Source organism: Telopea speciosissima, chromosome 8 (assembly GCF_018873765.1).
Source record: "Telopea speciosissima isolate NSW1024214 ecotype Mountain lineage chromosome 8, Tspe_v1, whole genome shotgun sequence".
NCBI lineage: Eukaryota > Viridiplantae > Streptophyta > Magnoliopsida > Proteales > Proteaceae > Telopea > Telopea speciosissima.
This window is the reverse complement of record NC_057923.1, coordinates 19,064,156-19,085,733: the sequence shown is the minus strand read 5'-3', so window position 1 is coordinate 19,085,733 and position 21,578 is coordinate 19,064,156. Positions and strand designations below refer to the sequence as shown.

Below are 21,578 nucleotides of genomic sequence, written 5' to 3'. Positions count from 1 at the left end.
AAAGCTTCCATCATCATCATGGCATTGTCATCACCAAAAAGGGGGAGATTGTTGATCAAAGGATCCATGCCTCTATGTTTTGGTGATAAACTAGGATAATGATATTGTGATTACTAGCATGTGTGTTAAAAGTAAAAGGTTTAAACAATCTCATATTAGTAAAACATAAAAAAAAAAGGGACAAGGCAGTGGAGGAAGAACTTGATCATGGAGCATCATGAGGAAAAGTCACCATTAGCATAGGCTTCAATCTTTATTGCACTTTCTTGTAACCTATGTGCATTGTCTCACACTTAACTTTGAAGCCCTCTGAAAGCCATTAAGGACCTAAACTAGAATTATCCTTAACTTAGAATGGCTTAAAAAATCTAGGTTAAATCTCTCCAAGCAGACGTCTGCTGACAAGAGGACGTTTGAAAATCCATGAAAAATCTCTTAGGTCTTGTCAGTGGTTGTCCGGTGATGGAAGAGTGCGTCCGCTAGACAAGGCAGACGTCCGAATGATTAAGTGAACGCCCAAAGCAATGTATGATGTGCTTCAATGCGGTCTTCAAGTTAGGTGACATCTGCTCACCGTAGCAGACGTACGCATCTCAAGGAGACGTCCGCCAAATCCAGCGGACAAGAAATCATAGACCTTGACTCTCAAACATGTCTTTTAGTTCCTCAGTTGTCAGACATGAAGATATCCACAAAACTGCACGGACGCCTACATGGCTTGAACCTCAATCGTAAGAAATATGACTGTTGGAGCATCAACAGCTAGATTTGACTAGTGTTGGAGTTCAGCAGACATCCACTACCTTACAGAGGTCATCTACTTGGTGTTTTGACTTACAGTTAATTTATTTTCTCACCAACACCTTGAAGCCTATAAAAAGGGGAACTCTCAGATCTTAAAACAACTTTGACATACACTACATTTTAAGTGTCAACGGAGGGTTTTTTTACCACCTTGGGTTTCATTGTTTTGAGTGAGAGTCTGTGCTTCAATTTAAATCTACCTTTCTAAGAAGGTTTGTCTTTTATTCTCTCAATTGAGAAAGTGTTGTAATTGTTCCTAATGAGGAGTTGTCCAACACGAAGAGTTACAAAGGTGACATCGTCGGGTTTTGGTGTGAGCCTAGGAAAACACCACTGGGTTTGTAGTGAGCCATTGAAAAACTACATTGTAAGGGTTTAATTGCTACCTGGAAAAGCAAAACAACTCTAAAATCATCTTGTAAACTCTCTTGTTTTTATTTATTTTCCTCCTTGCAATTTCTTAGGTGTGGATGGTGGGAGTAGGTAGGATGAACCCTAGGTTCAGACTAAACAACCCTCTGCCTCCCAAGCCACCCAAAACAGAAGAGTCAACATTCTCAGATGAAGGTCATTAACAATCACTCACAAACAATTAGGATAGATGATTCCCAGAATACAGCAGTGATCCAAGGGCTGTATTAATCACAATCAGATTAACAATATCTGAAACACAAATTCAATAAAGGGAAGAAATTCAATTGCACAAGATCAGAAACTCAGATCAATCTCTGAGTCTGGTCGAGTATCAATCTAGGTAGGTAATTTCAACCCCCAAAAATAACTCAGGTTCAATGGTTAGAATTAGAGTAATTAAAAAATCTTCAGGTCTGAACTCAAAACAGTGCAGAACTATGGGAAAATTAATATCGGCAGTTCAGAAGATCTGATCTTCCCCAAACACTGGTCGAAGGCCTCTTTGGGTAAGACCTTGAATACCCCAAAAGAACGGCTAGAGCTGATGGTCAGATCTTACCAGGTGAGAACTCGTTTTGGACAGAAAATTAGCTCTAAAACAGAGCATCTGCAGGGTTTAAACAGTAATACCTTTGATGCAAATCAGCACTAACAGAATACTTAGGAATATCAACTGATTATCAATGGTTGAATCACTTCAATCAGAGAATAATCAAAGAACAGCAAGATAGATTAATAGGAGATTCAAAACAGTAATGTGATAGCAGGAAAACAGAGTATAAGAAAGAAGGATAGATAGATAATGGCTTCCCACCCAATCTGGACCAGAATCTCACTGTCCAAAGGATCTCCCACCCTATACTGAATCGCACAGAACCTTCATTGAATAAGACATCAAATTCTATTGCCTAAAATCATGGGGAGTCAATGGCTCTTACAAGCTATTTATAGAAAAGTAAAAGAAAACGATCCTAATTTGACTAGGAAACTAAAACCCTATTAGCTATTAGCAAATATAGCTAAAAGCACTAGTTTATTAAGTTGGTTTTCTAATGGGACTCTTACACATGCCCATACGACCCCAAAACAAAGAAGACAATAGAGGTTCCCTCTCTCTCTTTGGCACAAGATGACTAACCTTCCCTCCGGCAGATGTTAGCGCCACCTTCTCCGACCACCCCTCCTCCCTCCACCACCTCTACCACCACCACCTTTCAACCTTCCCTCACCTCCACTGTCACTGCACCCCCCCCCCTCACCTCTTCTCCCTCCACTACCACCGCCCCCTTACCTTCTACCACTCCTGCCCCTGCAAACAACTGGACCAACCACCTCTTCCACCGAGACTCATCATCCTCTGCTACTACCCTCCATTTTGTCAAACCTTCATCCGAGAATGGCGCCACGTACGCTCACTGCCCAAACAATCTGCTTGCTCCAGAAATCTCCAAATGGAATGACTGTCTCGTGGGCTATTTCCTTGGGGCCAGACCCTCCTTCAATGTTGTCAAAGCCTCCCTCTCCAAACAATGGAAAGCTCTCGGAGCTTTGGACCTCTTCCTCCTTGATAATGGAGTTTTCATCTTCAAATTTTATTCCTTCGATGTCAAAGCTCAAGCTCGAGCCCTTGCTAGCGCCCCTTGGATGGTTGGTTCTAAACCAATTTTCCTTCACCAATGGACTCCTTTCATCCAGCTCCACAAGGTCGACCTCAGCACCATTCCCTTGTGGATTACCCTCCCTGGCCTGCCGCAACACTACTGGAGCCAAGAGTGCCTCAGCTAGCTTGGCTCGGTCATTGGTGTCCCACTTTATTCAGACGATCGCACATCCAAGATGCTCAGACTCTCCTACGCCCGTATCTGCGTCGACATCTCTGTTGCTTGCCCCCCTCCCTCCTCCATAACCATCGTTGAAGACGATGGTTTCAATATGGAACAGCCAGTGAAATATGACTGCTTGCCGCCTCACTGCATCCACTGCAAGGTTTTCGGCCACCATTCCTTGACCTGCTCAGGGAAAGCCCCTGCAGTCTCTGTCTCGCCTGAAGTCGGCCCAGAAGCTCCATCTGTCGCTTCGCCCACTCCTGAAGACCTCGCACTTCTGCAACAAACCCTCTCCGATGACTTCTCTTCTCGAGGACGATCCTCCTCTCGCCGCTGCAAAACTTCTCGCTTGGCCAACAACCATCGTCGCTTTGGCACTTGCCTCAAAGCCTCTTTGGAAAGGCTGCCGATCTGGAAAGGCTGCCCAAACGCACTGCTTCTGCAAGCCTACTAGAACCCTAACCTCTGCGACGCCTATTGCTACATCTTGTGGAAACGTACCTCTGCAGCCTGCTCCCCTGTCCTCTCTGATGCCCTGCAAGCTCTCTAGTCTGGCTGAAACAAGCTCACCAACTACTCTCGTTAGCTCCTCGGCTGACGCGATTTCCCCTTTGGCCTCTCTTAAGCCTGGCCTAAGGAGCTCCTTGGAGCGCGAGGACTTTGTTGCTGATCAAGGAAGATCTTCGTCAAGACCTGTCTCCCTCACTGGACACTTGAACCACGACTTGCCTCTTCTTGCCTCCTTTGTCGCTGACGAGGTCTCTGTCCATGAAGCTTTGGTCAATGGTGCTCTCTTTGGAGATGAAAGCCTGCCTCTAATGCTTTCGTCAGGTATGCCTACCCCCCCCCCCCCTCAACCCCTTTCCCCCTTTTGCAGTACCCCTCCTTTTCCACCTTTTCCATATTCTCAACTACCCCCTTGCTTCCTAACCCTCATACTTTCACCTCCCCTGGCCCCATTATCTCTTCACCACCCACGTGTCCTCTCAACTTACCATCCAGCCATCCCACCCCTCCTCTTCTTAAACCCTCATCCACTTATCTCCTAGGCCCACCTACTACCGAGCCCATAAAACCGTTAATATCCCCTTCTATACCCTCCAGGCCCATCCCCCCTCAAGCCCATAAATCCTCTTCCAGCCACCTTTCTCCTAGGCCCACCAGCTCCCGAGCCCTTAAAACCCTCACTAAATCCACTCCCCTTAAGCCCACCCACTCCAACCTCCTTTCTATCTTTCCCTCTCAACGGAATCTTCCTTCCCCCACCTATTCTTATTTCTCTTACAACCTCCCCATCATTACCCCCCCAACCCACCTCCTCCAAGCCCATCTCCCAGATCCTCCCCCCCGACCTCTCCTAACCCGATCCACTTCAAACTCCCTCTTCACCACCCCTCCAGTGGACCCCCCTCTTGCTCCCCTCGTCATCCCGGAGCCTTTGCCTTTACCCGCGGTTCACCCCCCCAGCCCTTTGGTCTTACTAGACCCTCCCCCCCTGGCGCCCCTTTGTTCGCAATCCGGCTATTGTCTTCTCTCATCGACGATACCGGAGTGTCCCTCCTAGGACCTTCCTGCTCTCTACCCTCTAGCCATGTCCGCTGGTTTCATTTGGAATGTTAGGGGCCTCAATTCCCTAGCAAAGCACCATGAAATTAGATCGTTCATCAACTCCTCTCACTCCTCCTTTTGTGCTTTACTTGAGACCCGAGTCCTCCAAGAGAACTCCTCCCGTATTGCTGCTTCTATAGCTCCTTCTTGGTCCTTGCTCTCTAACTAAAACCATGTTGGAAGTGACCCAAAATACCCTGCCCAGAGCCCGGCTCGGGCGAGGGAGCGATGCGCGCTGGCTGGTGTACAATAAGGAATTAAAGTTGCACCTTCCCTCACAAGGCGTCTTTTGGGGGATTGGCAAGCGCTTGATCCAACAATTGGTATCAAAGCAGGTGGTCGCGAGTTCGAGTCTCTCCGGTGCCATGGGTGCTCTGTTATTGGGCGTGCATTTGGGGGGGGATTGTTGGGAGTGACCCAAAATGCCCTGCCCAGATCCCAGCTCGGGCGAGGGAGCGATGCGCGCTGGCTGGTGTGCAATAAGGAATTAAAGTTGCACCTTCCCTCACAAGGCGTCTTTTGGGGGATTGGCAAGCACTTGATCCGACAAACCATTCTCCAAACGGCCGCATTTGGATTCTTTGGAATCCCTCCAAAATCCATGTTTCCATTTCCCACTCCACCCCCCAACTCCTTCACCTTCATCTCTCCTTCCCAAACTCCCCCTCTTCTATCTTCCTCACTGTGGTTTACGCCCACAACTTGGCAGCTGACCACTTAGCCCTTTGGAGTGATCTCTCTCTTCTCAAACCTGGGATGAATTCCCTTCCTTGGGGTGTGGGGGTTGACTTCAATGTGGTTAGATTCCAATCTGAAAAATTTGGAGGTCGTCCCATTGACCTTCCCTTTGTCAACTCCTTCAATGATTGTATTGAAGATCTCGGTCTTGACGACCTTCGGTGGTCAGGGTCTCCTCTTACTTGGCATAACAGAAGGGTTGGTCCTGATCGGGTTACTTGTAAGCTTGACCGCCTCCTTATTAATGATTCTTGGCTCTCTACCATTCCCCATTCCCATGCTACCTTCCATCCCCAGGGCTTATCTGATCACTGCCCTTGCCATCTCCTCATCCTGCCCTATTCGTCTTTTGGCCTAAGCCATTCAAATTCTTCGACATGTGGACCTCCCATGCTGACTTCCTCCCCACCTTCCTCCAAGCTTGGCGCCCGCCTATCCATTATCCCTCTTTCCCCCTCCTCGCCTTTGCCTCCAAGCTCCGTCGCACCAAAGCGGCCCTCAAGCAATGGAATCTCTCCACTTTTGGCAACATTCCTTCCCGCCTATCCTCCTGCCGTTTTGATTTAGACCGTGTCCAATCTTCCCTCCAACAGGATCCCTCCCTCCAGGATCTTGCTTTGGAGGAGAAAAAGCTCTCTGAGGAGCTCTCTTCTCTTTCCCTCCTCGAAGAAAGCTTTCTGCGCCAAAAATCCAGAATCAAGTGGCTCGAGTTGGGAGATTGGAACACCGCTTTTTTCCATCGCTCTTTGCGTGCCAGGCTTTGTTCTAACTCCATCACCCAACTCATCTCCACGGATGGGACCCCTATATCCTCCGTCTCGGGGATCAAGGCCGAAGCCGCCTCCTTCTTTTCTTCTCTTTTCAACCCCCCTCCCCACCCCTCCTCCTCGCTCCCCTCTAATCTCATCAACAAACTTGTCCCCCCCTCTCTATCTGACTTCCTTCTGTCTATTCCCTCGGATGATGAAATCTCTAAAGCCATTCTCTCCCATAAATCCAACAAAGCCCCTGGACCCGATGGTTTAGTATGGGCTTCTTCCTCGGTTGCTGGGACTCGATCAAAGGAGAGCTCTTCAAAGTTATCCGTAGCTTCTTCTTCAAACCCAGTCAACTTGCCTAGATCAACCAAACCTTCCTCTGTCTCATTCCCAAATTGGATGGAGCCTCCTCCTTGTCCGATTTCAGACCCACCTCGCTTTGCAATCTACTCTACAAGTTCATTGCAAAGATTCTTGCCAATAGGATCCAGCGAGTCATCCCTGATCTGGTCAGCCCTAATCAATCCGCCTTCATCTCGGGCCGTAGCATTGCAGACGACATCATCCTCTGCTCTGAGATAGTACGTGGCTTTAACCGTAAATCCCATTCCCCTGCTGCTCTCATGAAGATCGATCTACACAAAGCGTTTGATTCTCTCCGTTGGGACTTCATCTGCAACGTGCTCACCCAAATGGGTTTCCCTAATGCTTTTGTGCATTGGATTCATGCTTGCATCTCCTCCCCCTCCTACTCTGTTCTTATCAACGGCTCCCCTACCAGGTACATCAACTCCAAAGTTGGTATCCGCCAAGGATGCCCCCTCTCCCCCTTTCTCTTTTCCCTAGCCTTGGAAGTCCTCTCTAGGAGCCTTCAATCCAAAACTGATCTTCACCTCATCTCCCCCATCCCCAAATGCAAGCACATCAACCTTACCCATCTGGCCTTCGTTGATGATCTGATGATTTTCTCAAAGGCCTCCCCCTCCTCCATTTCTGCCATCATGTCCTCCCTCCGCCTCTTTGAAGACATTTCTAGTCTCCGTATCAACCTCCTCAAATCCAAAATCTTCCTTGCGGGGATCTCTGAGTCAGATAAAGATACCCTCCTGCATCTCACTGGCTTCTCTCTTGGCTCCCTCCCTGCCAAATATCTTGGCCTGCCTCTCATCCCTGCCAGGCTTTCCAGCCATCATTGCATCCCCATGCTTGATAATATCTGCAAGCGCCTCCAGCTTTGAAAAGGCAGACTTTTATCCTATGCGGGTAGGCTTGAATGTATTAGATCATTCTCCAATCTTCTTACATTTATTGGTGTGGCATCTTCACCATCCCTAAAGCCACCATCAAAGCTTTGGAGAACCTCTTCTGTGCTTTCCTTTGGAAAGGGAAAGAAACCTCCAAATTCCTACATCCAATTAGCTAGAAATCTGTCTGCCTCCCTAAGGCAGAAGAAGGCTTAGGCATTCGCCGCATTCAGGATTCTAACACTGCTGGAATCCTCAAGCTTATCTGGAAAATCTCTTCCAAGCACGATTCCATCTGGGTCAACTGGGTCTACTCCCATCTTCTTAAGAATGATTCCATTTGGACTGCTCCTTTCCACCCTGATGCGTCTTGGGTTTGGCGTAAGATCCTCCTTCTTCGGCCTCTTGCCCTTACGGCCACCTCCACTGCCGTTGTTAATGGCTCATCTACCTCTCTTTGGCTTGACCCCTGGCACCCCTTAGGCATCCTTTACAATGTCTTCAGACCTAGAGCTGTCTACTCCTCTGGCATCCCCAAATCTGCCCCCCTGTCCCTCATCATCTCTCTTGGTTCCTGGTCCCCCCTTCTCCCCTCCCCTCTGTACTTTCCCAGATTTGGCCTACCCTTCCCCCCATCCACCTCTCCCCCTCTACTCTTGCGGATAAGGCAATCTGGCTCCCCTCCCCCTCTGGCCATTTTACCACTAGATCAGCTTAGAACTTTGTCCGCAGCCCCATCCCCCCCGTTCCCTGGCACAACCTAGTCTGGTTCAAAGGCTCCATCCCTCGCCATAGCCTCACAGCCTGGAGATCGCTTCACCTGTGCCTCCCTTCAAGCCTTTCTCCTGCACCGCCACATCCCTGTCCATTCCTCTTGTACCTTTTGCTGGAACGGTTTTGAGGACACTGCCCATCTCTTCTTTGCTTGCCATTTTTCTTCAATCATTTGGAAAAAAGCTCTCTCTTCCATCTGGCACCGCAACAGGAGACACCTTCCATTCGACAGAGAATGCATCTGGTTGACCAAACCTTTTAATGGCAGCACCATCTGTGACACTATTGGCAAGCTTGTTTTTGGCTCTGTTGTTCATCACATTTGGATGGAGAGGAATCTTAGGAGATGGACTTCCAAATCTAGATCTTTCGACTTGATTTGGAAAGACATCTCCTTCGAAGTTTCCTCCAAGATCAGTACTATCCCTCACCGTTCCTTCATGGATTCCCCAAGGAACAGGCATATTGTTGTTACCTGGGGTCTTGATAGCAGTCTGTTGCAGTCCCCTTCCTCTTTAAGGAGGACTTGATTTTGGTCTTTTCTCTCCCTCTCTTCCCTCCCCTTGTACATTCCCCCCCCCCCTTCTTTTCTCCTCCGGTCCCCTCCTGGGGTTTGGTAATATATTTATTCACCAAAAAAAAAATAGCTAAAATAGGAAACATAATATTAAAAGGACACAACTCATGCATAAGTGAGACAGTTCAAAACTGACTAGACAACTTAAAGACAACTCAAAAACTACTTTGCTTCCATGCTTACATTTGTTAAACAATGTTGTAGGGATAAGGTTGCAAAGTACAAAAAATAATAAATCAAAATTAAACAAGTTCATCTTAGATGTTAGTGTCTCAACACAGAGAGGAGAACAAAAGATGGGAAATTAACAAAATTTACAAAGAACTTTGTTAACTGCTAACCTTTTTCATCATAACAGAATATCCATATGGCGTGACACGACAGCCCCCTAAAGGATCACCAATGGCTGTTCCAAGGAGAGGACTACAGAAGTTCAGAATACAAGGTAATCACCAGTACACCACAAAGAAACCATCATATGAACTGACCATTTAGCATGTAAGGAAATCAACAGAGAAAAGTTTCACACCAAAAGGGACATCATTAACGCATAATAGTGCAGTACACATAAGAATGCCAAGATCAAACACAGAAATCAATACAGAGAAAAAATACTTGTCACTAAAAGTATTCACTTGAGGAAGTAGGAAGGGACATTGTCTTGAAGGTTTGGCTTTTATTACATTTTTGCAGTCAAGTATTTTAGTTCTAGAAGAATGTATAATGATCTCCACTTGTGAGCATAATAAATGAACAGGCCAAGACTTTGTCTAAACTGGCTTATAATAAATTTATTGAAATCTGTAGAGGCCACCAGTGTGCAGTGAAAAGCTCCGATGCTAATGAATCTAGTGGGAATCCTTGACATAAGCATTTCTGGACAACATCAAATCCTCCTTACATTAGCAGTTAGAATCACTTGATCTAACCTGCATCAAATCCTCCTGAGATCAGAATCATGTCTGGATTGAAAGCCCTGGCCACAGGAATGAGGACATGGTCCCAGACTGCGAAATAATCAGCATCACCACATCGACCATGCTCCCAAGGAACATTTATATTAAATCCTGCACCTGATCCTTCTCCAACCATAGTGTAAGTGCCATCATCTCCAGCTGGATAAAAGGTTCCAAAGTCAAACCTGCGCAAGTAGGACGAAAAAACAATTAAAATGGTTCTCATTTTATTTTTATTTTCATTTTCCCTTTTGTTTGGTCTCAATGAACTCTATCATATAACATATGGGCCAAAGCCCATCAGATACTTTGGCCCTTGTATCAGAAAAGTGCAACAGACACCAAGTTGCAGCACTAAAAATGCAAATGCTTCATAACAACCTTCAAATACATTGTTAAGAAATATTTAGAGCTTGAATGTTGTTTCCTAAAATTATCAAGAATTATTTAGGGTTCGAAAAATAAGATCAAAGAGCTCAACCCATCTTAACCAAGAGTAACCTTAACAAACTGGAATAGGCAACACAATTCCTGATTCCTTATTACAATCTATTAGGGATGTATCTTTCGTTGAGTAACTAATAAGCAGTAATATCTTTTCTCACCAGTTCAACCCGTCATTTCTAATCTTCCCCTCTTGATACTTTTGCACCACTTAACTCCTCATCGAAGCATTACTTAATCCTTTTTGCACATTATTTGACAATTTAAATCATCTTCCACTCCTCTTGTCATTCGTAGGATCTACTCCCAAGTTCTATCAAAATTCAATCTTCAGATTCCAACCTTCTTAATCTCGCCACCCATCCATCTAAGGTTGTCAAGGTGTTGCCCAGGCAACAAGGTGCGCCTTGATGCTCAAAGTCTCCAGATGCCTTGTGTTCCAAGTAAGGGTGTCAACAGTGACCCGAAACTGACCGATTAACTTAAAAGAAACATATCGATTGGGATTTAGTTGTGAACAAAAATCATCAGTTCTAAACCGATCAAAATCGATAGACCGAATACAACCAAATAAACTTTAAACTGATAAAACCAAAAAGAAACCAAACCAAACCTTAGTTGGACCGATCCAAAACCATTACATCCTAAAACAGTGAAAACTCTTTGATTTTGAGAGTGACCCTCCTCCACTCTTCCGTCTCTTCCTTCCTCAATCATGAGTTAAGAGTTGAGATGGTTATGGTGTTTCTGAACTTTCGGATGTAATGGATTAATACAGAATGGATATGTTTAATAGATTAGAATGTTTTGAAGTTTATACTTTATACCTATAGACACTGAATTTTGCCACCCCAAGGATTGTATCAACAGTGATGACTGTAGTCTCCTAGAATCCCATCGGAAATCTCAGTCAAGGTTTAAAGTATCGGTATCAGGTATCGTATCGGTCGGGTGATTTTAAGAGACGTATCGTATCGTTTCAGAGATACATATCGAACAATACAAATACGCATAGAAATGGTCAAGATACACATGGAAATACACTTTTGGAATAAAAAACAATATAAATAAGAAATATATAATAAGTGTCATGCATAAAACCTAAAATGGTGAATAATGTATAACCAAACAAGTGCATTAAATTGAAATTGTTATAAAAGATGAAGTTTCTCACATGTTGTAATCGTCTATAGTCCTGAAGAGTATTGGATGATGCAAAGGATGATGTTGTAGCACTCCTTGATTCGTTTTCAGTTTAGAAGTGTGAAAAACCAAGATTAAATGCAAGATTTTAGACTATTTGGTTGAGAGTTTTCCTTCATTTTTTCATTAGATTAGGAATTGTATCGAGTCTGTGAGTGAAAATGGCTTTTTTATGGAATGTATCGATGGTATCGGTACGTATCGGAATGTATCGGTACGTATCGGTATGTATCGATATGTATCGAGCCGTATCGGTCGATACGTATCGATATGTATTAAACCATCCACTGAACCCTTTACTGGACGTATCGATACCATCGGTCGTATCGTATCGTATCGGCCCGTATCGGTCGATACATTTCGATACAATTCGAGATAGTTAATTAAAAAAAAAAAAAAAGGAGCCATATCGGTATGTATCGTATCGGTAGCGACCGATACCGATACGAATCGGTTCCTATCGTATCGTACCGGTCGATACTTTAAACCATGATCTCAGTCATGAAAAATGTACAGGGTTTGGGAAATGACCAAAATGCCCTTGTAATGGATTTAACCAACAAATCTTTCCAGAATGGTCCAAAACTTTGCATACCAACGTGTTTAATCATCATGGGCCATGTCCTAAAAAATGGTGCAAAGACGATACTATTTGGCCATTATTTCATCAAGACATTTAGTTTGTGAGTACTCTACTTTGAGAGCAGTTTTGACTATGTTCCTGGCCAAACCACTGCCCAATTCTTACATCACTGGATAGTACTTGTCGAAACCTTTCCAACGACACCTGACTCACAAAAACTAGATTCACAGTTAGGGAGATGTAAATTTTTTAAGTTTGAGGATAAAAGACAAAAGAAAAGAATGGGGAGAATAATAAATAAACAAATGTAATAATATCCTCGGACCCGGTCACCAAGGTTAGACCCATGGAACGACGTCTCGCCGAGATCTAGCCGAGATCTCCAAGATATCTCGGTTTTTCTAAGGTCCGAGACGAGACAGAGGACGAGTTAAGGAAACAGCATCGACTCGAGATCTTGGTATTATCTTAGTATTATCTCGACAAGATCTCAGTGTTTTACATTAGTTGTATGCTTTCTACTACTAAATTATGTGTAGAATAGGGTCTATCAATACGTTGTAGCCTACCAACTTAGAGTCCGAAGTCAAACTCCTATTTGGACTTTGATATTTCAAAATCTGATAATGCCATTATATTTAAATGGCCCAAAATAGGCCGTATACCAAGTTTCATGACCTAACTAGGTGAAAAACACATTGAAACCTGGCTTTGAGTCAAAATGCAACTAGCCAAGATCTCGGCCCAACTCGGGTTTCTACCTGGCCGAAACCAGGTCCAAAACCGAGACCTTGAACCATGGTTAGACCAACCCAAACCAACCCATAACCTACCTAGACTTAAACCCAGCTCATACCTAAGCCCAGGCAAGGCCCGCACATGCCCATGCTCCCCCCCCCTTCCATGTTACATCTATGCCACCTCACCTCTTTTAGATTTTGTCCCTAAGCCAATAACCAAATACCCTTGTTTTGGTCCTTGAGACACCCTTCCACCAATCACATGATGCCATCACCTTACCCCTTTGTCTTTGTCTTTAAAGAAACCCCTCCACTAATCACATAATGCCACATCACTTTTTTTTTCTTTGTCTTGGTTCCCAAGCTATTAGGAAATATCACTCTACCCCCTTTCTTCACCATTGTGCCATCCCCTTTGGTGGACTAAGCAAACCCCTCCCTTTTTACCAACCAATCACACCTCGCTTTTGGATAGCCAATCAAACCCTTCCTTTTTATTTTAACCACATGGACCCCCTTTTTTAGCCTAAAATGCCCCTCCCCTTTCTCCCTTATTCCCATAATACCCTTGTGAAACCCACCTCTAATTTGAACTTTTTGAACTTGTGTGATTACAGGTTCTAGGTCTGTGTCTATGCTTGCCTCTATGTTGTGGGCTACATCGGTGGTGAATTCAGAGCAATCCTTTGACACACCTATGGAGGATTCCGAGGAGCCAGGACAGCTAGCTATCCTTGAGTTTGAAAATCCTGTCGGGTTCCTGCATATCAGTTTCCTATGCCAGACATGCTGGATCGAGCATATGCGGAACCTCACCATATCCTAGGCCGGTATATAGGTAAGAATCTCATTCTATGTATATATATACTATTCTTGTTTAATTATTGTACTAGGGGCAGAATAGTAATTTTTACCTAGTGGGACCCACACCCCTTTGTAGATCTAGACTGCTTAGGTGCCAACATACCCGGGCCCACTTCCATGACCTTTAAAATCCTAAGTTACAACTTAAAAACTTGAATTAAGTAATTAAATTACTTTAAAAACAGATTAGGAAATTACATTTTTAAAACTGATTTCAATTAATAAGTGACAAACAGCCCTTTGTAGACTTTATATATAAGAAATCCTTAGCTTAGGATTTCATTTTTACACCAAATAGAAATCGATTCCAGCCTTGGGAGCTTAGAAGAAAACTAAGGAAAAGAGAAGGAAAGCTGGGATTGCTCTCTTCTAACCTTGAGATTCAATTGGAACTTGGGAATTGGAGCTGCCATCATCAAGAACACTCTCAATTCAGGTAAAGCTTCTAAACTTTGAACCTGTTTTTCCCAAATTACTCTCTTCTCTCTTCTATAATGGATGAACCCTAGATTGGGTTGTTCAAAACCCTAAATTGAAAACCTAATTAACCAATCTATTGTTCTAGGAATATCCTCCAACCCTAAATCCCCAATTTCTCAACCTTTTCTCTATTTGTCATGCTGATTTCTTCTTGAAATTAAGACCTAATTCAGCCTAGACCTAAGAGATTAGATGGCTTTTGACAAAAATCCCAATCAGGACTTAGATATAGCTGGTAGGTTACTAAAACTAGGCTGTAATATCAATTCCTTATCTCCTTCTTTGATTTCAGCCATTTTCCACAAAAGTTGCAGAATTTATAATTATTTAAAATTTTATTTGAAAACCTAATTAGATCCTACATGCAAATGGGTCAAAATCTTCCATTTGCTCTAATCTATCAAAGCCCTAAACTAATTTTGGGAAGGTAGGCCCATAATTGAATGATCCATGGATTTTGGATCCCAAAAACAGTCACTGGTAGGTGAACCGGATTCACACACCTGAGTAATAAAGTGAACCGGATTCAGAACTACCTACCAGGATTCACACACCTGAGTAATAAAGTGAACCGGATTCAGCCAGTTCTGAATCCGGTTCTACCTATTGGCTTGGTTTGGGTTCTTGGGTACCTTAGGCTTTTACCTAGGACTATATTAGACCTAATATTTGTTATATATTGGTTATTTAGGGACTAACAATCATCAAGTGGTGGGGTAATAGGTGTGTATTGGAGCTTCATTTGTCTAGGGATAATCTCCAGTACGGGTAAGGGAATTCTGACTTTTCTTTGGAATGTTTCTTCTTTAATTGCTATTTATGCTGGTTGCTACTTACATCCATCATTTTAGTAGTAATATCATGTAGTTTTATAGCTTTTGCTTTGCATTAAATGTATGCATGTTATAGTTATCATTCATTTATACATTTACATACTTTTACTATGATTTACTGTGATGTATTGAGGAATGATGTTGGACTTTTAAATTACTATCTATTACTGCCTCATATGACATCATGTTTAGAAATGCAGTTAGGCTATCATTAACCCAAATGTTACGACCCTTGCCAACAGAGGTAAAGGTGTTGGATAACCCGTGGCATGTCTGAAGGGTTAATACCGGAATGTCATTCACTGTCCCAGGTCTGATGAGTACAAACCGGAATGGGAACAACAGTAGGGTTATCACTGGGGGTTCGTCGGGGTCTGATGTGTATATTCCGGAACTGGCGGGTCCCCACCGTAGTAGAGTGGTATTCTTGGGAAGACCGATGAGTTCATTCCATGACTGAGAATATCATACCTACCACAGTAGCATTTATACCTCATGAAACCTAGACAATGATGTTAATAACATTCTTAGATATAGGTCATGCATCATGGACTATATGCTTGTGTTTGCATGTTTCCCTTACTGGGTTTAGTGGAGCTCACCCCTGTGGTACCTCTTCTTTTTCAAATAGTGTTGCTGGTTTTGAGAAACCAGATGATGTTGTTATTACTGCTTCTGACTTCCACACCGAGGAGGATCATACGGTGTAGAAGTTTGAAGTTCATGAAGCTTTCTGCGGATGTGATGCATGCGCGTTTACTTGATCAAGCCTGATGGAGCAGGCTAATCTTTTTGTGTTTATAAACTTTTTGTGAAATATAATATGTAGTTACTGTTCTACTTTTGTACTTGTGGTGCCTTTAGAGAACCATACGTTGTATCACAGGTTTCACTTAATATAAATACTCAGTTATCATCTGATCCCTTTATTATTATTGTTATTATTACTGTTCATTCTCTTCCGCTACAATGATTTACTGTGTTTATGAACTGTGATATGGAGTACTGCACTATTTGATCCTGGGGGATCGATTGAATGCCAGTTGGCATTCAACCGGGCAGGGGTGTGACAACCCTCCCTTTTCCTTTTTCTATATAAACACCAACACCCACCCCCCTTTCTCTTCTCGCAGCTTGGAGACACACCCGAGACCCCCTCTCTCTCCCTCTATTTCCCCTTTCTCGCCACCTCCTTCCCTTCCTAGCCCCATTACCGAGACACCCATCCTTCTGTTAGTCCAACCAATGCAGAGAATGACACAACCTATGTATCCAGTATTTACAAACTCTACCCCAAGGTGTGAATCACTTAAACTGTTATTAAGAGCCTATCACTTTGATGATTGACTCGGTTCCTTAAACTGTGGTCTCCTTCAAGACTTGCTACTTTTCTCTCATTTTAGTGTTTGTAGCAGGTCTGATTGACCCTTTTCTAGGTTTTCTCAAATCTGACTGTAGTCTCTCTCTGGTCAGAGCATTGACCTAGTCTATCTGGCCATGATGAGTTGATCGGGCTGTGGGGACTACATGGACCACTGATGGGTGCCAAACAACATGCATTGAATTTGAGGAGAGAGTTTAACCTAAAGTTGGCAGCCAAACAAATTAACCCTTGCAATGCTTTTTCATTCATTTTATATTAGCATGCTTACTGGGCTCAGCCTGCTAGAGTGAAGATGTAAATTCGAGTCTGAGGCTGCCATGCAAAATTGCCAAAGACTTGTTTATAGCTTTTTCCTTAACAATTTGAATTGTACTCAGGGAGTTTGTATAATTTTGGCTTCCTGGTCCAGATTTAAATCAAGGGGTTATTTTGACCTATGTTTCGGTTGGTTTAAATTAATTCAAGCTTAATTTATAGTGGGAGAACCTAGTCTAAAATTATGGGACTAGTTTAACTTTCAAACCCAAGCCCAAAATCTAAGAAGGAAATGGACAACAAATACAAACATGAAGAGATAGAAAGTTACCCTTCCTTAGTATATATGAATCCAATATAGAAGAGTTTTAAAGTTGGGATTTGCTTCATGTGTATGATGGTGTCTGTGACATGAGATACCGTTCAGTTCAACTAGCAAGTGTAGCTAATCGTCCCAGTGAAACATCATCCTCTATATCGCCTTCCTTACTTACAATAGAACCCAGATATCTGAAATACTCACTTTGACGTATCTCCTTATCATCAATGTTGTTCATCTCTGTCCATTTCTAGGTCAATAAAGACCATATGGAGATCTTTCTTGCCTTCTCTATACCTTTCCATGAGTCTCCTAAAAACGAAAATAGCTTCCATCGTGGATCTTCCTGGCATAAAACAAAATTGGTTCTTCGAAATAGTGGTTTCCTTCCTTAGTTGAGTTGCAATAATCCTCTCCCACAACTTCATCTTATGACTCAAAAGCTTTATGCCTCTATAATTATAGCAGCTCTGAATAACCACTTTATTTTTGTAAATCGGGACTACAATACTTTGCCTCCATTCGTCTAACATTTTCTTGGTACTCATAATCTTGTTAAACAACTTAGTTGGCCAGGCTAAACAACAAAATTCAATGCTCTTCCACACTTCTATAGGGACTCCGTCTGGGCGTAATGTCTTGCCCAACTTTCATATTTCTTAGGGATTCTTTTACATCAGACACCTTAATCCTGTGTATATATTTGCGGCATGTGGTGTCTCGACAAGTAATGCAACCCACTAGAGCCCTATTACTCAGGGAGCATTCATTTAGTAGGCCGCAAAACTACTCATCCCAACGCTTCTTAATATCCTCATCTGTTATTACAACTCTACCATATTCACTTTAATACATCTACCAAGGTCGAAATCTCAACTCATCATTTCTCTTACATTAGCTATTTCAAAGATAGCTTTTTCCCCTTTCCTTTGTGTTCAGAGTGTTATACAGATCATCATATTTCTTTGCCCTTGCTTTCCCCACAATCTTCTTAGCTTCATTTCTAGCCAAAAAGGTATTACAACTCCCGTAATTCCACCTGAGTCAAAAGTTATGGCTCTAGAAGTTGGGCTGGCAACTTAGTACTTTCGACCTGATCGATTAGACTTTTGTTGGTCCACAGATCTGAGAAGAACTTTGTGAGATTCCTCTTTAGATCTTCCACCTTCCCACGTGGAACCCATGCAGAAATTCCCCAAGAGACTTGAGTATCTGAGATTACTATTGACTCCAGATTTGTGCCAGGAGATACCTGAGCAGTCGAAATACTGCTGAAAGGGCTCCGCGCCTGTGAGTTGATATCTTTCCCGGGCAAGCCAGAAGTTAAATAGAAAGCACTCTTCGCTTCATTCTATATATATGTGTGTGTGTGTGTGTGAGGCTATGTCCACCAATGACGTTGGTCATTACTGCTTTCTAAAATAATGGTCTGGTTACTCCAGAACTTTACTGCTTTATTTATTATTCTGATCTTTCTAGAATTTTAGTCATTTTTCCCCTTTTTATTTAACATTCTGGTATTACCAAAATTTCAGCCATTTTTTCCTTTTTTATTTAACATTCTGGCATTACCAAAATTTCAATCATTTTTCCTTTTTTTTATTTAACATTCTGGTATTACCAGAATTTCAGTCAAATACAGTTATTGTACATACATGTATTTCGGCCCTTACACTGTTACGCTCCCCTTTTTTACAAAACCATTTTTCCCTAATGCACCCTTGTGCTTAGGGCTGTAAACGGATCGGATTCGGCTCGGATAGTGCTATATCCGCATCCGCATCCGATTAGCTATCGGACGGATTCGGATAGTGCTAAACGGATACGGATACGGATACGGATCGGATATTTTATCCGTTTACATGTAAATATAGCTTTGGATAGCTATAGACTATCCGTATCCGCATCCGTTTAGCTTTGGACGGATTCGGATAGTGCTAAACGGATACGGACACAAATACGAAACGGATTTTGACTATTCATTTACACCCCTACTTGTGCTGTCGATTTTACCACTATTCTGGTCCTTCGTAGAACTCCTTTTTCCCTAATGCGTTGATATGCTGCCAAAAAGAATTCCTTTTAGTTGTTTAGTTAAATTTGTTTATTTCCCTTAAAAATACATAATACCTCTGTCTTTTTAATTATTCTTCGGAGATTCATCACTGCAAGGATGGATGAGATACTGCTGCTCTTGCTGCATGCTTGCAGAATTTTAACCGAAAATAAAAGGTGAGATATTGGGTTTCACTTCAATTTTCACTCATTGCTGACTTACCAACATGTACGATCAGCAGCCCAAACCACCCTATATCTCTCTCTCTAGACAAATGTTAAAGCCATAAAGATCCTCCTTGGTTTGAGCTTGAAAACAGGGGCTCCACCCAGTGAGTTGATTTTCTTTTGTCTTGTTTTTCGCAAATTAATTTTTTTTCTTATGCCTACAGAGGAAACACCACCTTCCTCGGTTTTCTGTGATTGATTGTTCGGTACTAAAGCAATTTGGTCTCCCACTTCCATGATTTGATTTCTCTTTGAAAATCAAGATGCAGTATGGGGTGTTAAGATTTTCTATGCTTTTCCATTTTCTCTCATTGAGATTTCAGTTCTAAATATCACCTGAATTTCCTGCCACTGTGAGCTCACTCTGTTTCCATTCCTATTATTCTGTTTTTAACCTTATTCTGGGATGGAGATTTCAGTTTCAATTTACAACTCGTCTCCTAATTTCCTCCTCTTTTCACAAAAACTGAACACAGAAAGACTAAACATGAATTCATAGATCTAATCCTTGATTCTCTTTCCACACCCATAGAAAACTCGAAGATCTGGTCATTCTCCCATTCCCTTAGTCCCGCTTTCTCTTCCCTTCAAAATTCAGAAGACCAAAGTTTCAACTGCGAGCGTGAGCATCGCTTCCTTCTTCCAAAGAAATCCTATACAAACTAATTGCCTTTTAGTGAGAGTTATCCGCAGAATTTCTACACGAACTAATTGCTGCTCTTAGGTTTAACAATAATGCCATAATGGAGACACTTAGTTTTTCTGTTTCCCATCACATGTGGGTTCAACACTAAAGCACCTCAAGTTTTCTCTTCTTGGTGGGTTCAACTAATTGCTCGCATCAACTTGGGTGTGATGGAACTAGCACTCGCGTTGGTTTCTTGTAGTCAGCAATGTCTCCTCTTTCTGCAACTCTCCCAACAGGTCACGCTGAAGAAGAAAGAGGGTACAGAAAACTCAAGAAAGAAATTTTGTTGTGAAGTTTACTCGATTACCCCTGGCAATAGCCAAAGGTAGCATACGTTGGCAATCTAATGTTTTAACTTAAATGACATACTTACCTCTATTTTGAGCTGCAATCATATAAGGAATTATAAATTAGGTTACAATCAGACAGATCCATTACAGAACTAATGGAAGCAAATTCAAACCAGATAACTGAACCGCAGTCAAAACGGATAATTGAAACTGAAATCAAACAGGTAACTGAAACTGAATAAAAAACAGATAACTGAAACCAAATAGTAATTGGTTTTGGTTTGCAAACCAAATAGTATTCAAATTGGTTATGGTTTATACTTGTTATATCATGAACTGAACCGAAACCGAACCGATAAATACTCTTAGTTTCAAGGAGCCCACACCGAAAGGAAATATACCAAGAATACGGAAGACACCTGGAAATGGCAAAAATAACTTGAATATGGAGCTCGCTTTGGCGACATACCAGCTACATATTTGTATAAACATCCTCATCTCTGTTACATATTTATATACAGATGGTATCTTTACTTTCCAACATAAAAACTCTTAGGCATTACTCGTCTCATAACTGTCTTATAAAACTTAACACATGTTTTGATAATGCAACACTCCAAAAGCTCCTCTCCACTTCATACACCTAAGTATAAATTTATGGGCAACATCCTCTTTGATCTCTTTGAGGGCTGGCTTTGGGGCAAGGTAAGGTTGCTCCAATGTGATCAAGTGGTTACGGGTTCGAGTCTGGAAACAGCCTCTCTGCGAAAGCAGGGGTAAGGCTGCGTACATTATGACCTTCCCCAGACGGCCAGACACCGCAGTGGCTGGAGCCTCTTGCACTGGGTACTCCCCTTTTTTATCCTCTTTGATCTCTTTGTAATTGCTGATTGAATAAAAACAAGCATATATTTCAATCAAGGGTCCTTTTCACATTGCACAAGAAAATCAGGGGGGGGGGGGGGGGAAAGACTGGAGATAGGAAGGTCAAGAGCTTAAAATTCTTACATACCTATGAACAGAGAAGAACAGCACCCGAGGGTCCTTCCAAAACATTTTCTGAGTGCCATTTCCATGATGGACATCCCAATCCACAATAAGGATTTTACGAATACCTAATTCAGGCTGCAATAGAAAGAAGGAGAAAAGGTAAAGATAAGACAAGAAAGGATAAGATACCAAAAAGAAGAGAGATTTTGTTGAATGGGAAACAAAAATAAACTTAAAAATGTGTATTATGCCTTCATAAAAAGAAAACAAAATACATACATAATTGGCAATAATAATGTCATTTTGAAAAACAGATATTTAAATTTTAGAAAAATAGACTCCATACTCTTTCATTCAGGATATAACTCGCTGCGATTGCAACATTGTTGTACAGACAAAACCCCATAGCTTCATCTGGCTCTGCATGATGTCCAGGAGGTCTTACAATGGCAACAGCGGAACTCAGTTCTCCTTTAGCGACCCTTTCTGACACCTAAAAAGAGCAGTGGAAGTTGGGATTTAG

General features: G+C 42.5%; 1 protein-coding gene across 2 annotated transcripts in view; it reads right to left on the bottom strand.

Moving 5' to 3' along the window:
* LOC122672783 (histone deacetylase 5) overlaps window positions 1–21,578 on the bottom strand; it is a 74,047-nt gene that overhangs the window by 46,031 nt on the left and 6,438 nt on the right. For both annotated transcript variants that reach the window (XM_043870274.1, XM_043870275.1), the window contains exons 3-6: window positions 21,402–21,548; window positions 21,078–21,190; window positions 9,673–9,884; window positions 9,085–9,149 (exon numbers count right to left, since the gene is read on the bottom strand). In XM_043870274.1, the coding sequence (XP_043726209.1) occupies window positions 9,085–9,149; window positions 9,673–9,884; window positions 21,078–21,190; window positions 21,402–21,548 (537 nt within the window). The remainder of the gene's footprint in view (window positions 1–9,084; window positions 9,150–9,672; window positions 9,885–21,077; window positions 21,191–21,401; window positions 21,549–21,578) is intronic.